Source organism: Corapipo altera, unplaced genomic scaffold (genome assembly GCF_003945725.1).
Source record: "Corapipo altera isolate COAL_440 unplaced genomic scaffold, ASM394572v1 2b, whole genome shotgun sequence".
NCBI classification, from domain to species: domain Eukaryota; kingdom Metazoa; phylum Chordata; class Aves; order Passeriformes; family Pipridae; genus Corapipo; species Corapipo altera.
In genome coordinates this window covers 27,953,057-27,968,948 of record NW_020884874.1, presented here as the reverse complement: position 1 = coordinate 27,968,948, position 15,892 = coordinate 27,953,057, and the positions used below count along the sequence as shown (strand labels likewise).

The window sequence follows — 15,892 nt, the reverse complement described above, 5'->3', positions numbered from 1 at the left end:
TTGAGCTCAGCTGGCAGATGTGTGGGGTTGTGGAAAATGTTCATGTTCATAGTTACCCTTTAAAAAAGTAAAATCTGTTTCTGTAGCCATAAGGATAGGTCTTCTGTGGGCTATCACATTGCCATGTGGTCTGTAATTCTGCAATTACTGTGACAGCAGTTCCTGCGCAACGTCTCCCTCAACAGAGGTGGACATGATCCCTGTGCTGTACCCTGAATTTACAAGTTCCTGGAGAGATCTGATAAAGTGATAAAGTGCAACTTTTTTTCATTTATGTTTGTTTGTTTTTTTGTTTTTTTTTTTAGTAACAGCTGTGTGCATAAACCAAACTAGAGAGCCAGTCTAGAATGAGGCAATCTGTCCCTGCTTCGCTTATGCTGCCAGGTTTAAAATCTGATGAATGTTTTTAAAGATTTCTCTAGTTAAAGGTTTAGTCTGCTTTTAGAATTTGCTGTCCCATGCTTCAGTCCTATGTTATTGCCACTGACAGAAAACGCAAGCAACTCAAGGAAACAAGAATAGCCATGGTTAAGTGACAGCCTTGTGAAGATGTTCTTAGATGTTCCAACCTTTTTTTCATTTTTTTAATTAATAAATAAGGTGAGAAATATCTATCTTATCTATACCAAACATTGAAATACAAGCAAGTCTTCAGATGTTCAGTTGACCAAATCACTCCTGGTCCTTTAGTCTTCTGAGAATCATCTCTTCAATCTGAACACCTCACAAAAGCGTCTTCTGTGATGGGCCTACAGGACACAGACATGGCATTATAATTCATTCAGTGGGAGACCACACAACTTCAGGAGGATACCTAGGGTGAGAGGCAAGTGTTAAGAGGAATTGATTAGGGATGTAGAGGAGAGAAGGGAACAGACATGAGAGAGACTGATGACTGCATTATAAAAGATTTTCCATCTCTGAGAACACAAGGAGACAAGGTTGCACTCTTTCATTACAGACTGTCCCAGGGAGCTCAGGGCTCTTTGCTGGGTCCATGCAGAGGCAGTAATGAATACTCAGGCCATGTTCTAGTCTGGGCTTTGCAATAAGTCTCCAAGCACCTGGCTGCAATGTTGCACATAACCTAGCAACCTCAGTACTGCTGGGTTGTGACTTTCCACTGTTGGATGCTGAACATTATGTAGAAGAGTGGGAGTGGCCTCAGCAGATCATTTGGGTCTTTGTTTCAGTAAGGTCTCTGAAATGAATGTTGGTTGTTCTTTTTTGATCTTTTGCAGGAGATACAGAGTTTGCTCACTAATTGGAAAGGGCCAGACCTCACAAGTTACGGGGAGCTGGTTTTAGAAGGAACATTTCGCATTCAGCGAGCTAAAAACGAGCGCACATTGTTCCTCTTTGACAAGATGCTGCTAATTACAAAAAAGAGAGATGAAATGTTTGCATACAAAGCTCACATACTGGTACGTCAGAGAGCGGGTGGTAATGTGCTGTGTACAGTTCTCTCCAAAACTCCTCTGTGATTCACATCATTACCTCTCTTTGTTACAGTGTGGAAACCTGATGCTTGTTGAAGTAATACCAAAGGAACCACTTAGCTTTAGTGTCTTCCACTACAAAAATCCCAAGATGCAACATACTGTCCAGGTATGACAGAAACCCCCCTACCCAGTGGGTAACCTGGCTGATGTCCATATGCTATTTATGACGCTGCATAGTGCAGGAATGCATTTTTCTCATGGTGCTCTATTTTTTTATCAGGCAAAGTCGCAGCAAGATAAGCGTCTTTGGATTCTTCACTTGAAGAGGTTAATTCTAGAAAATCATCCTGCTAAAATTCCTGCCAAGGTAAAAAAAAACGAAAAAAAACCCCCAAACAAAATCACTAACTTAAAGCAATCTCGTTAACTGCAAGATGCATGCAATATACAGAGTTTAGGCTACAGCAGGTTAATTAACATGTTGTTTACTTATATCTTTAAAAGTTCCTCAGAATTAATTGGAAAGTTCCACTATAATTATCTACAGGGATTGGTACAGGAGTAGAAGAACTGAACTGGGTGAGCAGCATTTGTCTGCTAAGACATAAGTAATATAACTGCAGTGTCAGAAAGCTTGACTATAGGAGCGTATCTTAGCTTGATACTGCCTGTCTGCAGAACAGCATGTGCAGATGTTACCAAGCTAATTTTAATTGATCTTGGTTCGGTATCATAGCAGTGAAACTGTTGGCAACACACACTTTACTTGAAAACTACACACACCCATCCTGAACCCTGCGTCCTTAGCTGGGACATATAGGCCCTTTTTGGTGAGATAGCTAGCAAGCTTTATGCCAGAGAAAATGAGGCACCAATAGCTATAATATCTTAAAATAAAGAAATTTGGTCCTTTTATTTATGAAATCCAGTCTTAGAGCTTCAGGTGATGCTTCCCAGTGTAACATATACCACCTCTCAGAGGAGGTTAAGCCTAGTTAGCTCTTACCAAGACACAGCAACCACTGACTCATGTGGAAACAGGATTTCTTTCACACCGAGTTTATGGTTGGGTTTTAAGTTTTCCTGACTGTTTTTTCACCGAGTTTTTGGCTGTAATTGCTAAAAACTGTTAACTGTGGCTGATGTGTGCACTGTACTGTACTAATGCTCATTTTCAACAGTGTAACAAAAAGAGAATTATGGGAGAAAAAAGCCCTATCAGTTCCTAGTGCTAGTTCTCCTCTTTAATTCTTTGTTGACCAAGTCTATTGAAAGTATAATGTTTATGCTAGTATCCATCCTTACAATGTAAATAATCGCTGCAACTTATTAGGTTGTAAAAAAAAATAAAAAAATTGTAGCTTGATCTCAGCTTTTGTATCAAATTGCTTTCTTACTTCTTACTAGATTTTTTTTTTTAATCTGTGGAAGAAATGCATAACTAAAAATATTTTCTGCTCTGAGAAATAATGGCACTTTAGAAAGGAAAAGTCTAACATAAATCTCTGTGATTATCTGCACATTTTTTTTATTTTATTTTGTTTCTGACAAACCGGTAGTTGATAGTTGTGAGGCTTCTGTCTGCCCAGCTTTTGGAGAATTTAACAGTAGTCCACATGTGACACCTGGTGGAAAATTACTGAACTGCACCTCTAGAAGGGCAAGCAGGTTAGATGTGGTGTTTCAGTTTAGTTTATTTTCTTACTTATTAGCTGATACGCTTGCTGAAACATTCAGATTTTTTTTTCCTATCAAAAAGGGGAAAAAATTTAAGCAATCATGAGACACTTTTTATCCTGCTTCAGTCTCACTTGAGCCAAATTATGATTATTCTTTTTTAATAGCTTTACCTCAAGGAAACTCTTGAAGGAATGTTGATAGCATTTTATGTGCCAACAACTTCAGAGTAAGAAAATAATAAGGGCGTTAAACTATTTGATTTTTAGGGAGGAAATGTTCTGTGAATCACCAAAAAAATATTCCAGAGCACTATACTCCAGATACTAGGGCCAGTTTTTTGCTAATCCTAGCAGGATATGGAGACACGGATCTATGGCTTTAAATTCTGGGCTGGTAAGCTCCTGCCAGCAAAATTCTTCTTCACATATGTAACACGTCCAACATACAGAGAAAAACAAAAAAATACAAACCAAAAAATAATGCTGCCAACCATATTTATTAGTTCAAAAATAAACTTGCCATTATTTGCATATAAACTCACTACTATCTGTACTATGCAATGCAATTTGTCCTGCTACTAACAGATTAACTTTTTCATTCATTCATTTGTTACTTTTACTCTTCCAGGCCAAACAGGCAATTCTCGAAATGGATGCCATACGTGAGTTGGTTCTTTTTCACTTTTGTTTTAAAAAAATAATAAAACCATCTTCAAAAGTTTGGCTTTAGCTGTCGATTTCATTTGAGATGGAATAAGGTCAGGCTTATGTTCCTTGAATTATGACCTTGCTGGAAAAGGCAAAATTGGATGCAGATCCTGTGGAGCTCTGTAGGCTTTGGGCTGATTGGTCTGCAACCAACAAGCTGATGAGAAAGGAAGAGGCAAATAAGACCCACTGTAAACACTGGTCAATCTCTTTTGCTTACTCCATGCTGACTAAGTATGTGATCTTTCCTGTGTTGTAGTATAAACTTCTTCTGGCTAGTACGCACTGAAGGGCTAGCATTATGCAAACACACCTTTAAGAAGTACATAGCAATGCTATGACTTCTTCATGCTGGCAAACCTGCAGCTAGAGGATAGTGACGCTTGTCTTCTTACATCTGAAGAGTTTATCTGTGTGTGTCCCACAGTCCAGCACAGGAAGGCACGTGATGCTGCTATCTGTGCTCTGAGCACAGCCCCATCTGCACAGTCCCTACTGTTGCATCTTCTCCTTTCTGCCTTCACTGGTGCAAGATGCTTCAGCTCTTCATGACACCAGTAATCCTTGGCAGTGTAGGAGAATGAGAGCAGTAATCCTAGGATATAAATGCTGAGGAAGTCTTGGAGTATAACAGGCTTGTTATTTATTTACACAGTTGTTGTAGAGTTGGTCAGAAAGGCTCTGACTGAGAAACTGGCAAAGAAACGTGATGGTGGTGGATAAATGTTTCTGGGTTAGCCATCTGGAGGCAGGCACAACTACATGGGCAAAGCATTTCCCTGGCTGGCTGGTTAACAGCTATCCTAGAGCAGCATATCTTGCTTGTGTTGCTCCAGGTTCTGATGAGGTGCCACTATATCAGTCATAAAGGGATGATGGTACTGCCTCTAAAGGGAGCCAAGGCACATGAAGTGCCATCCTTGTCACTCTCTTATTCTTTATGCCTCTGCTTGTTCCCCAGATCACCCAGGCTTCCACTATAGCCCTGAGGGAGAAATGAAATCATCATATCAGCCTAAGGAAGGCACTGCTCCACACAGAGTGAGAAGGAAATCAGGTGAATAAACTCCTTTACCATCCAGATGACAAAAGGAAAACCACACAGGACTGTTTAGAGATGAGTGAGGCTGGGCATATGCAATTAGTTTTTAATCTGCACACTGTGCAGATTTAACATGGCACAGTATCTTTCAGATGTGGGTGAAGCATCTTATTAACTATTTGTTGTTTCTGTGATTTGTGGTTTTTATCCACTCTTTGCATTTAATGTAATGAACCACCATTTTTAATGGTGGATGCACAAAGAACAGTTGGTACTTTCTAATGGATAAAAGAAAGCCAGTCACATTATTTAAATCTGACATTTCCCCCTCTTTGCAGTAACTTGTCTCAGAAGTGATTCCATCCTGATTATGATAGGCTTGTTATTTCAAAACATGATTGCTATCTATACTTAGTGTAATACCTTATGGATAATAGAGATTTGAGAAATAGTTATGCTGACTTTAGAGGGTGTTCTTCCTTCTAGGTTGAACATATATCCATAATTACTGTTAGTTTCCTCTCAAAGACACTACTGTCTTTGTAGTTGTGTGACTTCATATTGCAGTCACTGTGTTTGTCTCTTTGTCTCCTTAAAGACCTTATCAATTTGGAGTGTGTAACACTGTTTATTGGGAATGACTTTAACAAGACCAATGAGGGTATTGATGTAATATTTAACATACATGATTTAACATGTTAAATATTTAACGTGTAATGATTTAACATACAGTATTTATGCCTGAAAAACAATCAAGTTCTAATTACATTTCAGGCATCTTCCTTTGTTTCTGAGGTGTAGTATTGCATTGGTGCTGGTCTGCTTGTGAAAGGAATAATACAAAATACTGATCAAATGGCCTCCTATATAATGTTCATCTACCTACACTTTTTAAGCCCTCTTAAGTTGTTGATACCTCATACATATTTCGAACAGAAAACCTCCAACAACTTAGTGTAACAACAGAGATGACCAAGTCTTTTGAAAGCAGGAATCTTAACATGGGATAAAAATTTATGTGTGCCTTGTATGGAGGGCAGCTTCTATTGCATTGAGAAACATATGTTCTTTGGTAACAGCTGTAGGTTTGGCACTTCAAGAAATAGTTTGGGGGTTTTTTTGGGGAAGTCGGGAGATAAAGAAATTAAATTCTGGCTTCATTACATGGGCTCAGAAGCTTAAATTTTGATATCTATGTTATAAAAAGTTGGCGAAGATGCCCCCAGCTTTCTTTGGAATGCTGGAGTGCTTAAACTTGTTTTTGTCATTTTCAGAACCCTCATCTAGAGTCCATAAAGTTTTGAAATCAAATGGTAAGCTACTTTGTCTACTGTTTATTGACCTAGTGCTTCTGTACTTTGTAGAACAAGTAAAGATGGATTCTTTTTTCTTATAACTGTCCCTAAATACATTGGGGGGGAGGAGGAAGTTTAAAAGAAAACAAAATATCAGAGTTTAATGTCTGCTTTTCCAAACTTGGGGTTTGTGTAAACATCCTAGCAACTGAACACAGAGAGTCTTGGCCATCATGGATGGTTGCTCATAACATAGCAGTGTTGCAAAATTAGGCCCTCAAGTGGAACTCTGGTAAATCTTGTGCTGTCTGTTTTGTCACAGACCCTATAGTCTGTTTGTTCAATTGCTGCTGCCTTCAACACCCCTTGGGAAATTTGTAATTGGGATATAAGTGTCGCATTAAAATGGGCAAAAACTGATAACAGTTTGATCATTTACTTATTTCTGTTTTCAGATATAAGTCCAGATATGCAGAAGGTAAGCCATTTCTTGTATTTCTTGTTTTAGCACATTCCTTTGACTTGAAGCACAGTATTTACTGAAGAATCTGCATCTTCTTGGTTGTGTTGACTTTAAGAATGGAAACAAACCTGTAAATGTTATTTAGCATCTCAAATAGGATTACTGGAATGAAAACAATAGAAATACAGTTTACTATTTCAGGAATATTTAATAAAGAAAAAATTACTGATCCATATATTGTTGTGATTTATAATACAGTACAATCAATTACTAGGGCTATAGAATACTTAAAAATACCACTAGAATCAAGGAGGTGCTATATATAAAGATAGTGTTTATTCTTTGGAGCACATTATCTCTGCATTTATTAAATAAGACTGGAAAGTTTCAGCTCACTCTGAAATAAATATCGTATATATAAATCCTGACATATCACCAAACAGAGCAGATGCAGCTTGAGCAGATAGAAATGAGCATTTCTAATTTGTACATTTCCTGTAAGAATTTGTAATGATGTTACCAGTACAGTTGGAAAGTCTCATGTGGAATTTTGAGTCTTAGGGTTTTATTTAGAATGGAATTTAAAGTGGGGGTGTTGTGGAAGTTTTATAAACAGGGTACATTAGATATGACTTCACTGTCATGCCATAACACTGAAGGTCATGATTTGGGAGGTGAGGGAAGTGGGGATTTGCATATATTTTTTCCATTCAAAATACTGTAGAGGAAAATACTTATTGTTGTACTTATACCTTTATAAATCTCATTTCAGTGCAGCTAACTCAATGTAGCTTAAATGTTGCCTGTAAGTAAAACAGTGTGTTACAAAAATATAGAATCTCTATAAACTTCTAATCAAAGTTTTGTGGTGTTTTTTTTTTAAGCGGATTGGTATTGAGGGAGCTCTGTTATCTCAAGCCACCAAACTAGGATCAAGTGAAGCCCTGCTGAATTCTAGGAAAAAGGTTGCATTGGAATCCAGTGGGCTGGAGAGCCAATTTCAAGAGTCTATTGAACCAGCCTACAGCAGCGACCAGGATGAAAATCTTCAGACTTCTGCTACAGAACAGATTGATGCTGATGATGAAGAAGAGTCTGAGCAGGTAGGAAAAAGAGGGGAAAAAATAAAATCATTTTTTCCTGGGGAGGATGGAAGAGAGATTAAAATTATCTGTAAAACAGCCATGAGGAAAGAATGCGTTGCAAGTGTTTACAACTTTCTCTTCTTAGATATATTTTTATTTAGACTTCACACAATACTCTCTTGCATTTAACAGAGAAGATGTAAAAGTAGCCACTATAGAGAGGGAGAAATTCCCACTACTTGAACAAGATTTTACTTAGTCCTTTGCAGTCCTCAAACGTAGTTCTGACAGAAAGCTGCTGTTTTTACCTGTTTACAACTGGCTTTTCCTTACTTCTTCAGCTGGTGTCATAAAAGAAACCTTTTTAGGCCACATGCAAAGACAGTGCCTTCAGGTCTCCAAAGCAAAGACTTGAATATTAAGATTCAGGCACTGCTGCAGGTGATGTGATGTTTCTTGATTTATGAGCTCCTGGCAGTAGCTAGGAATGTGTAAACTTAAATATGAAAAGTTTTGAGTAGAATTTCTGAAAATGAGAGTCTTTATCTGTTACTACTGCACAGAAGGTAGTGTTTCCCAGTCTGTATGATATTTCTGCACGTATGTAGTACCTTTGAAAGACTAAAACCCCAGCTTTGAAATAGGCCTGTATTGAATTATCTAGGTTTTCAGTTTATTTTGTTTAGTTGATACTGAGGTCATATCTTTGTGCAGTCCATTTATTTTTTTAATTATATCAAATCAATTATTGAAATTTTTTGAAGCTTACTGTGCATTTCCTCTTTGAAATTACAGTATTTGCATTATAAATATTTGACAAAATAGTATCTTGTATGAGTGTAGTGCAGTGTCTTCTAGTTCTCCCCCTTGCTTGTACAAAAGAATGAGTAAGTACAAAAGTATGAGTAAACCCAAAAGAATACCACTGTAAAAGTGTGTACTAGTAGCTTAGTGTTTAATACTAGATGTGGCAACAATACTTTCACAGATATTCTAGGCTCTGAATCATTGCTGTGGCAGTGCTCTGATGACTCATGAGTTTATTAATCTCCCAGTGTGGATCCCTGACCTGTTCTAGCTGCTGATAATTCCTGTGATCAAGACTGTACAAAGAACTGTAGGTTTTATTACCCCTCCCCTGCTTTTTTTCTTTAAAATCACAGGGAGTACAGCAAAACTCACTGCAGAAATCAAAAGGGGGAAGAAAAAGACTTAATAGCCAAGCTGCTGAAAATGTTGAAAAACGGAGAAGTCTTAATGTCAACAAGTGTGAAATGCAGGTATGTAATTATTTTTACTTCTGTTTTGCTATGCATCATATATATGTCAAAGAAATCTGCTTTACCTAAGTACGTAATTTACAGTTTCTGTAATGTATTAGTATTCATATCATTGAAATATTCATCTCTATGATGAAAGGCTGTTCTTTTTGGGGCTGGGAAAACAAGCAACTAACCAAACCAATCAGCATTAACTTAAGCCAAAAGGAATTATCTTTCCCTCTCTCTCCCAGCCTCTGGCAATCTCTGCAGCATCATGTTGGCATAAGCATGTGGCCTTGCTGTAAATTAGATCTGGATGAAAACTTACTCTGAAAAGAAAAAAGAAATTTTCAGTGGCATATGCTAAAGAGCAGAAGATTTCTTTCTGCTAGGGTTATAGGCAAGGGGAAAGGGAGGAGAACAGAACTTTTGGCACAAGCCCAGACTCAGATTAGCTTAATCCAACTGTAAAACTGCAGAGTTAGCATAAAAGGTTTAATCTAACCCCTGCCAAACAAATTTGCCTTTAATTACTCATGCATTAACATAAGCTACTGTCTTGTATTTGAAGTAAGATTTTATTAAATAGTGAACTCTGAGCCATGGTAAGGATTAGAAGACAAAGTAGTCTGGCACTGCCACCGTTGGTCCCTGGCTCTCTATTGAGGAGCCTGCTTGCCCTGTCCATCTGCACACAATTCTATGCTGCAGGACCCACTAGTGCTATGACAGTTCTGTGAATGGAGGGAATTGCTGTATTATTGCAGGGATATGCTAATGTTACCTGCAAATTTGAAATCTTCACAGAGCTCCAAGGACCCCTCAGATGAAGAGTCAACCCAGCTGAATACTGACCTTCCATTTTCCTGCGCAGCTAGACAGCCACAGTCTCCTAGACAATTCAGCACAACCCAGAGCAACTCACTAATCATGAATATCCTGGGAGGAAGTACCTCTGTCAGAAACATCTGGACGGACCATCAGATCAGGCAGGCATTGTTTCCCAGCCGGCGCCCACCTTATGAGAACGAAGATGATGAAGACGATTATCAAATGTTTGTACCATCACTGTCTATGTCCAATGCAAGCTCAGCTGTCAGTGGAGAAAGGAGGGGTTCTTCTGGGCGTCCATGCAGCTGGCATTTGGGGGTAGTGCATCAAAACGAGACTTCCAGCCCCACTCGTCACAAAATTGTCAGACGGGCCAGTAGTGCTGGTGAAAGTAACACATGTCCAGCCAGCATGAGATGTAAAATAGTGGAGCGTGGTTCTCAAAGGGAAGTGAAGATAGCAGAAGGGAGCAGTAGGAATGCATATCCCAAATCTTCAGAGGAGTTGACTATCGATGATATTGAACATGTTTATGATAATATAAGCTATGATGACTTAAAGCTGATGGGTCTGACAAGAAGGGAGGAGACACACCGTGGTCCCCAGAGATCTGCTAGAGACTCTCTCTATGAGACTGAAAACAAAACCAGCTTAGATTCACCATCCAAAAAGAGGACAGCAAATCAAAACAGGGCCTTCGTTTGTGTTGGTAGGGAGGAGATACTACTCAGTAAAGAAGCACCTACTTCAAGTTTGGATGAGCTCAGGATTGTTGAAGACAACATCTATGACACCATAGTGCTTCCAGAAACACCACTATTGAATTTTAAATGTGACCCCTTAAAAACCTCTAAAAGGAGAAGTTTTTTGGAAAAAGACTTTGCATATTGTGACAATCTACCACATTTTGTTTCTGAAGAGAGTCTCCAGTTCAGTGAAGATGAAAGTCCTTACCATCGTGTTCCCATTGACAATGACTATTTGAGCTTAGTAGATAGCTCCTCCAACTCTGATTCTCTGTCCCATAAGTCTGCAGCAGATAAACTCTCAGAGGAAGTAGATGAGATTTGGAATGACCTGGAGAACTATATCAAGAAAAATGAGGAAAAGACAAGAGACCGTGTCCTTGCAGCCTTTCCTGTCTGTAAAGATGATATACAGGAAAGGCTGCATTCTGGTAGTACACCTGAACTGAGTAAAGATGTAGAGTATTCGCTGTCTACTCTCTCTCTGCCAGAAACTCCTATTTTCCCTAAAACTGTGAAGCCCAGGGCTGCCACCATTAGTGAGGCGAATCTCAGGCTTGAAGACACTACACCATGCAAGAACTCTTTTATGAGTCTGAACAGATCTTCCTACTCCAGTGAGATACCTCTTGTAGATAGTCCATATGAACCTGCCAACAATGTTCTGTCCAATGTGCGTGCAGAGAGTGTGGAAAATGACTTGGCTGTTGTGGATAAAACGAAGAACAGAGTTTTTATGATGGCAAGGCAATACAGTCAAAAAATTAAGAAGGCTAACCAGCTTTTGAAAGTTAAAAGTCCAGAGCAGGAACAGCCAGCTAGCAGACAACAGAAACTGAAACACAAAGATCTTGCTGCTATTCTGGAGGAGAAGAAACAAGGGGGTCCTGCTATTGGTATGTTAAAAACGTTTCTACACGGATACATTTCTTGAGTAACTTTCAGTGAACTCTGTGTTCTGAACTGGAAGATTATGAATTTTCCCCACCTTATTCATTGAGTATCAGTATCATATTTTCTGTGTTACCACTGAGATGAGTTTTCTGGGACTGCTTTAACATGAATAGTCCCTTATATCTCATTTCTTGTCATTGCTTGATAACCGTGGGAAGAAATAGCAGGGTGGTGTCAGGAAAGAGCAATTAAACTGAGACTGGAAATAGAAATCATGCTCAAAGCACTATTGGCCTCTTTACAGAAAAGCAGTTATTTTCTTTAATAGTGTGATCTCCAGAGTTTGACTAAATTGTTTATTTTCAAGATGGTTCACCATCTAACAAGTTATGTACATTTGCTCAGATACCATCCACAATCACACCCATAAGCACAAGGAATGGGGTCAGATAAGAAAGAGATGGTGGTCTTGTTCTGTCAATGTGCAAAGTCATGGATATGCAAGAGTTCTGGAACTATTTTTGTCCATGGTCAATTGAAACAAATTGAGAACATGGAGCCAGCAGACTCCATGCACTAGAGTGTCATTCTTGCCTTCTTGTGATATTTATAAAAGTCCCTAAATATCTTATTTACCAGGCCATTTTTAGAATGTTATTTTCCATTTTAATATGAAACGAGCAGCATATTGTTGGAACTATGGGCTGCATTGTGTCCTGCATGACTGCTCACTGTAGCAAGATATTTTATGTTTCTTTTTCTCAATACAGTGTACTGAAATGCAATGCAAAGGGTCTTTCAGCTTCCGTTGTTTCATGTTACTTTGTTGAGGCCAAATATATTTGCACAACTTGAAAGATCTTCTCTTGACTGATACTAAGCATTTTGAGATTTTTAAATTTTCACATGATTAACTGGAATGGATTCCTTGTCTCTGCTAAGTTAATTCTCTCTCCTTTCTAGGTGCCAGAATAGCTGAATATTCCCAGCTTTATGACCAAATTGTCTTTAGAGACAGTACTCCTAAGGTCCAAAAGGAAGCCTGGACCACTCCTCAGGAGCCATCAGCTGGGAGGTTTTCCACACCCGTGGCCACATCACCTTCCCATTCCCAGCCTGCCAGCGAATGCCCAAGAGCAGAAGATTGGCTTTTGCATTCTACATACAGTAACGGCGAGCTGGTCGACTTCTCTCCATGGTCTGAATCCCAAAACCCAAAGTCTAAGAACTCATATGCAGAAGCTGGTACAAAAAGTACTTCAAAGCAGTTGCTATCAGCTGGATCGGTGCCTTCCCTTCAGATTTCTAATCGTTTACATGTCCCAGCACAGAGGTGGAGTGCCATTATAAGCCAACCGAACAAAGAAAACTTACATCAAGATCACATCTATAATTCACTTGGGAGGAGAGTAAGCAACGTAAAACCACAGGCATACAGTAGGTCGCAGTCATCTTCCTCAATTGTGGTCAACAGGTCTGGAGAATCAATTGTATATACTAATGAAATTGACAAGAAAAAGCTCCATTTGAATAGGAACTTCCGATTCAACAATCATCAAAGTCCTGGTATTGCTTCAGCATGTACAGGGCCGGAGATGAGAAAGCAGATCCCTGAAAACTGTTCAGATATAATTCTGCAGGATTCTCAAAAAGTCCTGAGAGTGAACAGGGCCTCCCCTCTGACAGCACAGATGGCCACTCAGAACTATTTTTCGAATTTCAAAGATTCTGAAGAAGGAGAAGGGGATGATGATGACTATGTTGAAATAAAGTCTGAAGATGAGGGATCTGACTTGGAGACTTCTCAGAACCAAATAAGGAAATCAGATCCTAAACTGCGTAATGCAGACGCTGTTCCTTCTGAAACGCTCTGTGGCAAAACTGTCTCCTGTACTCCTGCAAAGTCTGCCAACAGCAAACAGGCGCTTACCCCATATCTGACTGCATATAGTGATTCAGATAAACTGAATGACTACCTGTGGAGGGTACCATCTCCTAATCAGCAGAATATTGTACAGTCTTTAAGGGAAAAATTTCAGTGCCTCAGTTCAAGTAGCTTTGCTTGATGCTTTCAATAATTTCTAGCTGTACTGCCTTATTATCACAGAGTATATACTAGGACAATCAGTACTGGCATCATGTATTTCCACAATATTACACAATCAGGCATTGTATCACAATAATATTGTAAATAGATGTGAACTGTATCTCTTTTAAAGTGGTTTAGAATCCTGAACATAAAAAAGGCCATATGTGCACTGTCTGGAGTCCCTCTCTGGAGTGCAGGTGGACTTCTCATCTCGTATTGGATCTTTGCATCTCTTCCCTTGTTAGGTGTCATAACCACCTCATTCTTACCATCTAACCAGGTCTGATACCATTTGATTCTTAAAGCATTTTATCATGTGGAAACCTTAGTATTTGGACTTTCCAGTTAGTTTCCAGTGTTCTGCCTCCAGAATACCTGTGTGAGTACTCTGCCTACATACAGGAGCATTTAGCTGAGTAGCTGCTCCTGTGGCTGGGCAAATTTCTGAGGAGGGTTCTGGTAATTACACCAACAGACAGTGTGCGTAATTGCACATACTTTTTTGCACGTTACTTTTCATCAGACAGATTCCAAGTGTGTGGGACCAATGCATATGCTATATTACTTTACAACAAGCTTCTTACATTTTAAACAAAATCTAGTCCTACTGCTTGATAGCCTCTTCTACTTTCTGGAACTGCATAGTCAGCAGAAGACAGGCAGTGTTGGCTTTTTATGAGAACCTGTGGATGTGACATAGTCCTCGTCTGGGGAATGGTTCTGGCAATAGAAGGGGAGCTCCACTTGTGAAGAGGACTAGACCAGTTTTGGAACCTCCAGTGATAGTGGTGTTTGTGACACACAAGGAAAATTTGAGTATCATGTAGCTCAGCATCCACCAGTTGAAAGCTGCTGTGTGAGAGTTTGCAAAGTAGCTGTGACCTGTTGGACCTTTGTTCAAGTCCCAGTGTCAGTAACCCTGTAAGAGAATGAGGCTTGACCAGGTACTTGGGTGAAATACTGATCATGGAGCATGTTTAGCCCATAGAGTGGTTCAGTGACACTGGTGGTTGAGTGACAAGCAGCCGTCCCTAGGGCATACATCTCCTGTACTGGGAAATAACCCTTCCTGACAGAGAGAGGTAGAAGATGTATTTGCTAAATCAGCCAGGGCTAACTCTAATCCAATTTGTGTACAATAATAGTAGATAAAAAAATGAGAATACATTCCATTATTTTGCAAATAATGTATCGAATAAATGCTGCCATTTAGAGCAAAGACAGGCTTTCCAATATCATGCGCACTTACTCCTCCTTGTCATCTTTGTTGCACAGCTTTGGATTCTGTTACTTGAAAACATTGTACTTAAAGGAGAGCCTAAATATGTCTACACTGATCATTTTGTGTGACTGTTGTTCTGTTTTGGTGCTTAAATTCTTCAGATTACATGGATAAAGCCAGTACCGAGTTAAACATATCAATAAACAAAGGAGTTTCATAGAAATGTTATTTTTACTAACCACTTATCACTCCCCTAAGCTACAGAGCACTGTACTTCTGGAACAGCTGACTGTTTACTACATTGGTTACCATGAGGAAAACCTGAAGTTGTCAGTGTACAGCTAACTACTTGTCGACTAAGATTTGAGGACTTGAATTTATTAGAATGGATTAAATTATTTACCACACATACCTTGCATGGGCTAGAAATTGTTATTTTGAGGGCTGGTTGGTCATGGTACTTGCTAGCTCATACCACAGGGATACTTGTTACAGTCAGCACATCCACTGTGATAGGACCCGTATCTAGTAAAATCTGACTGAGAAATAATGTTGTACATATTTAAGACGCTGAGGTGTAGCAGAGCCCGTATTTATTTAATATAGCTTGTAAAGTACTGTAAATATGGATAGAAGGTAAATATGTGCGCGCACGTGTCGATTTGTTTAAACGGCTTAGGGGAATGTTTAACTCGCATCTCATGCAATCGGTGGAGTTGGGAGGGAGTGGTAAAAAAAAACCCAACAAACAAACAGAAAAAGGGACTTCTACTAGCATTGTAACTTCTCCCAGGGGCCATTTCATACTATTTTTAATAAACGTTGAGTATGCAAAAGCTTTGGGTGCTGTTCCTTGGGGAAGGCGGGGGAGGGAGGTGATGGGTTCTCCCTGTCGGAGCTGATGTTTGGAGGTGGCTTGGATGGTGATATTTTGTTGCAAAAAAAGCGGAAGCGAAAGCGGCCGAGCGCCGGGGCGGGGAGCGGGGCGAGAGGGCAGGCGGTGCTCCAGCTTCGCCCGCCCCCTCGCCCCGCTCCGTCCCGGCGCCGCTGCTGCACCGCCGCTGCCGGAGCGCTCCGGAGGGATGAGGAGCGCGGCGCTGCGGCGCTGCCTGGCTTCGGCGCTCCCCGCCGCGC

At 39.8% G+C, this 15,892-nt stretch overlaps 1 protein-coding gene across 5 annotated transcripts in view; it reads left to right on the top strand.

The window, feature by feature from the left end:
• PLEKHG1 (pleckstrin homology and RhoGEF domain containing G1) overlaps positions 1 to 14,269 on the top strand; it is a 127,917-nt gene extending 113,648 nt beyond the window's left edge. For all 5 annotated transcript variants that reach the window (XM_027633993.1, XM_027633992.1, XM_027633994.1 and 2 more), the window contains 11 exons: positions 1,242 to 1,424; positions 1,513 to 1,608; positions 1,723 to 1,809; positions 3,750 to 3,783; positions 4,791 to 4,886; positions 6,146 to 6,184; positions 6,622 to 6,644; positions 7,514 to 7,732; positions 8,872 to 8,994; positions 9,784 to 11,449; positions 12,411 to 14,269. In XM_027633993.1, the coding sequence (XP_027489794.1) occupies positions 1,242 to 1,424; positions 1,513 to 1,608; positions 1,723 to 1,809; positions 3,750 to 3,783; positions 4,791 to 4,886; positions 6,146 to 6,184; positions 6,622 to 6,644; positions 7,514 to 7,732; positions 8,872 to 8,994; positions 9,784 to 11,449; positions 12,411 to 13,513 (3,669 nt within the window). In that variant the 3' untranslated portion in view covers positions 13,514 to 14,269. The remainder of the gene's footprint in view (positions 1 to 1,241; positions 1,425 to 1,512; positions 1,609 to 1,722; positions 1,810 to 3,749; positions 3,784 to 4,790; positions 4,887 to 6,145; positions 6,185 to 6,621; positions 6,645 to 7,513; positions 7,733 to 8,871; positions 8,995 to 9,783; positions 11,450 to 12,410) is intronic.
• Positions 14,270 to 15,892: the final 1,623 nt, after the last annotated feature.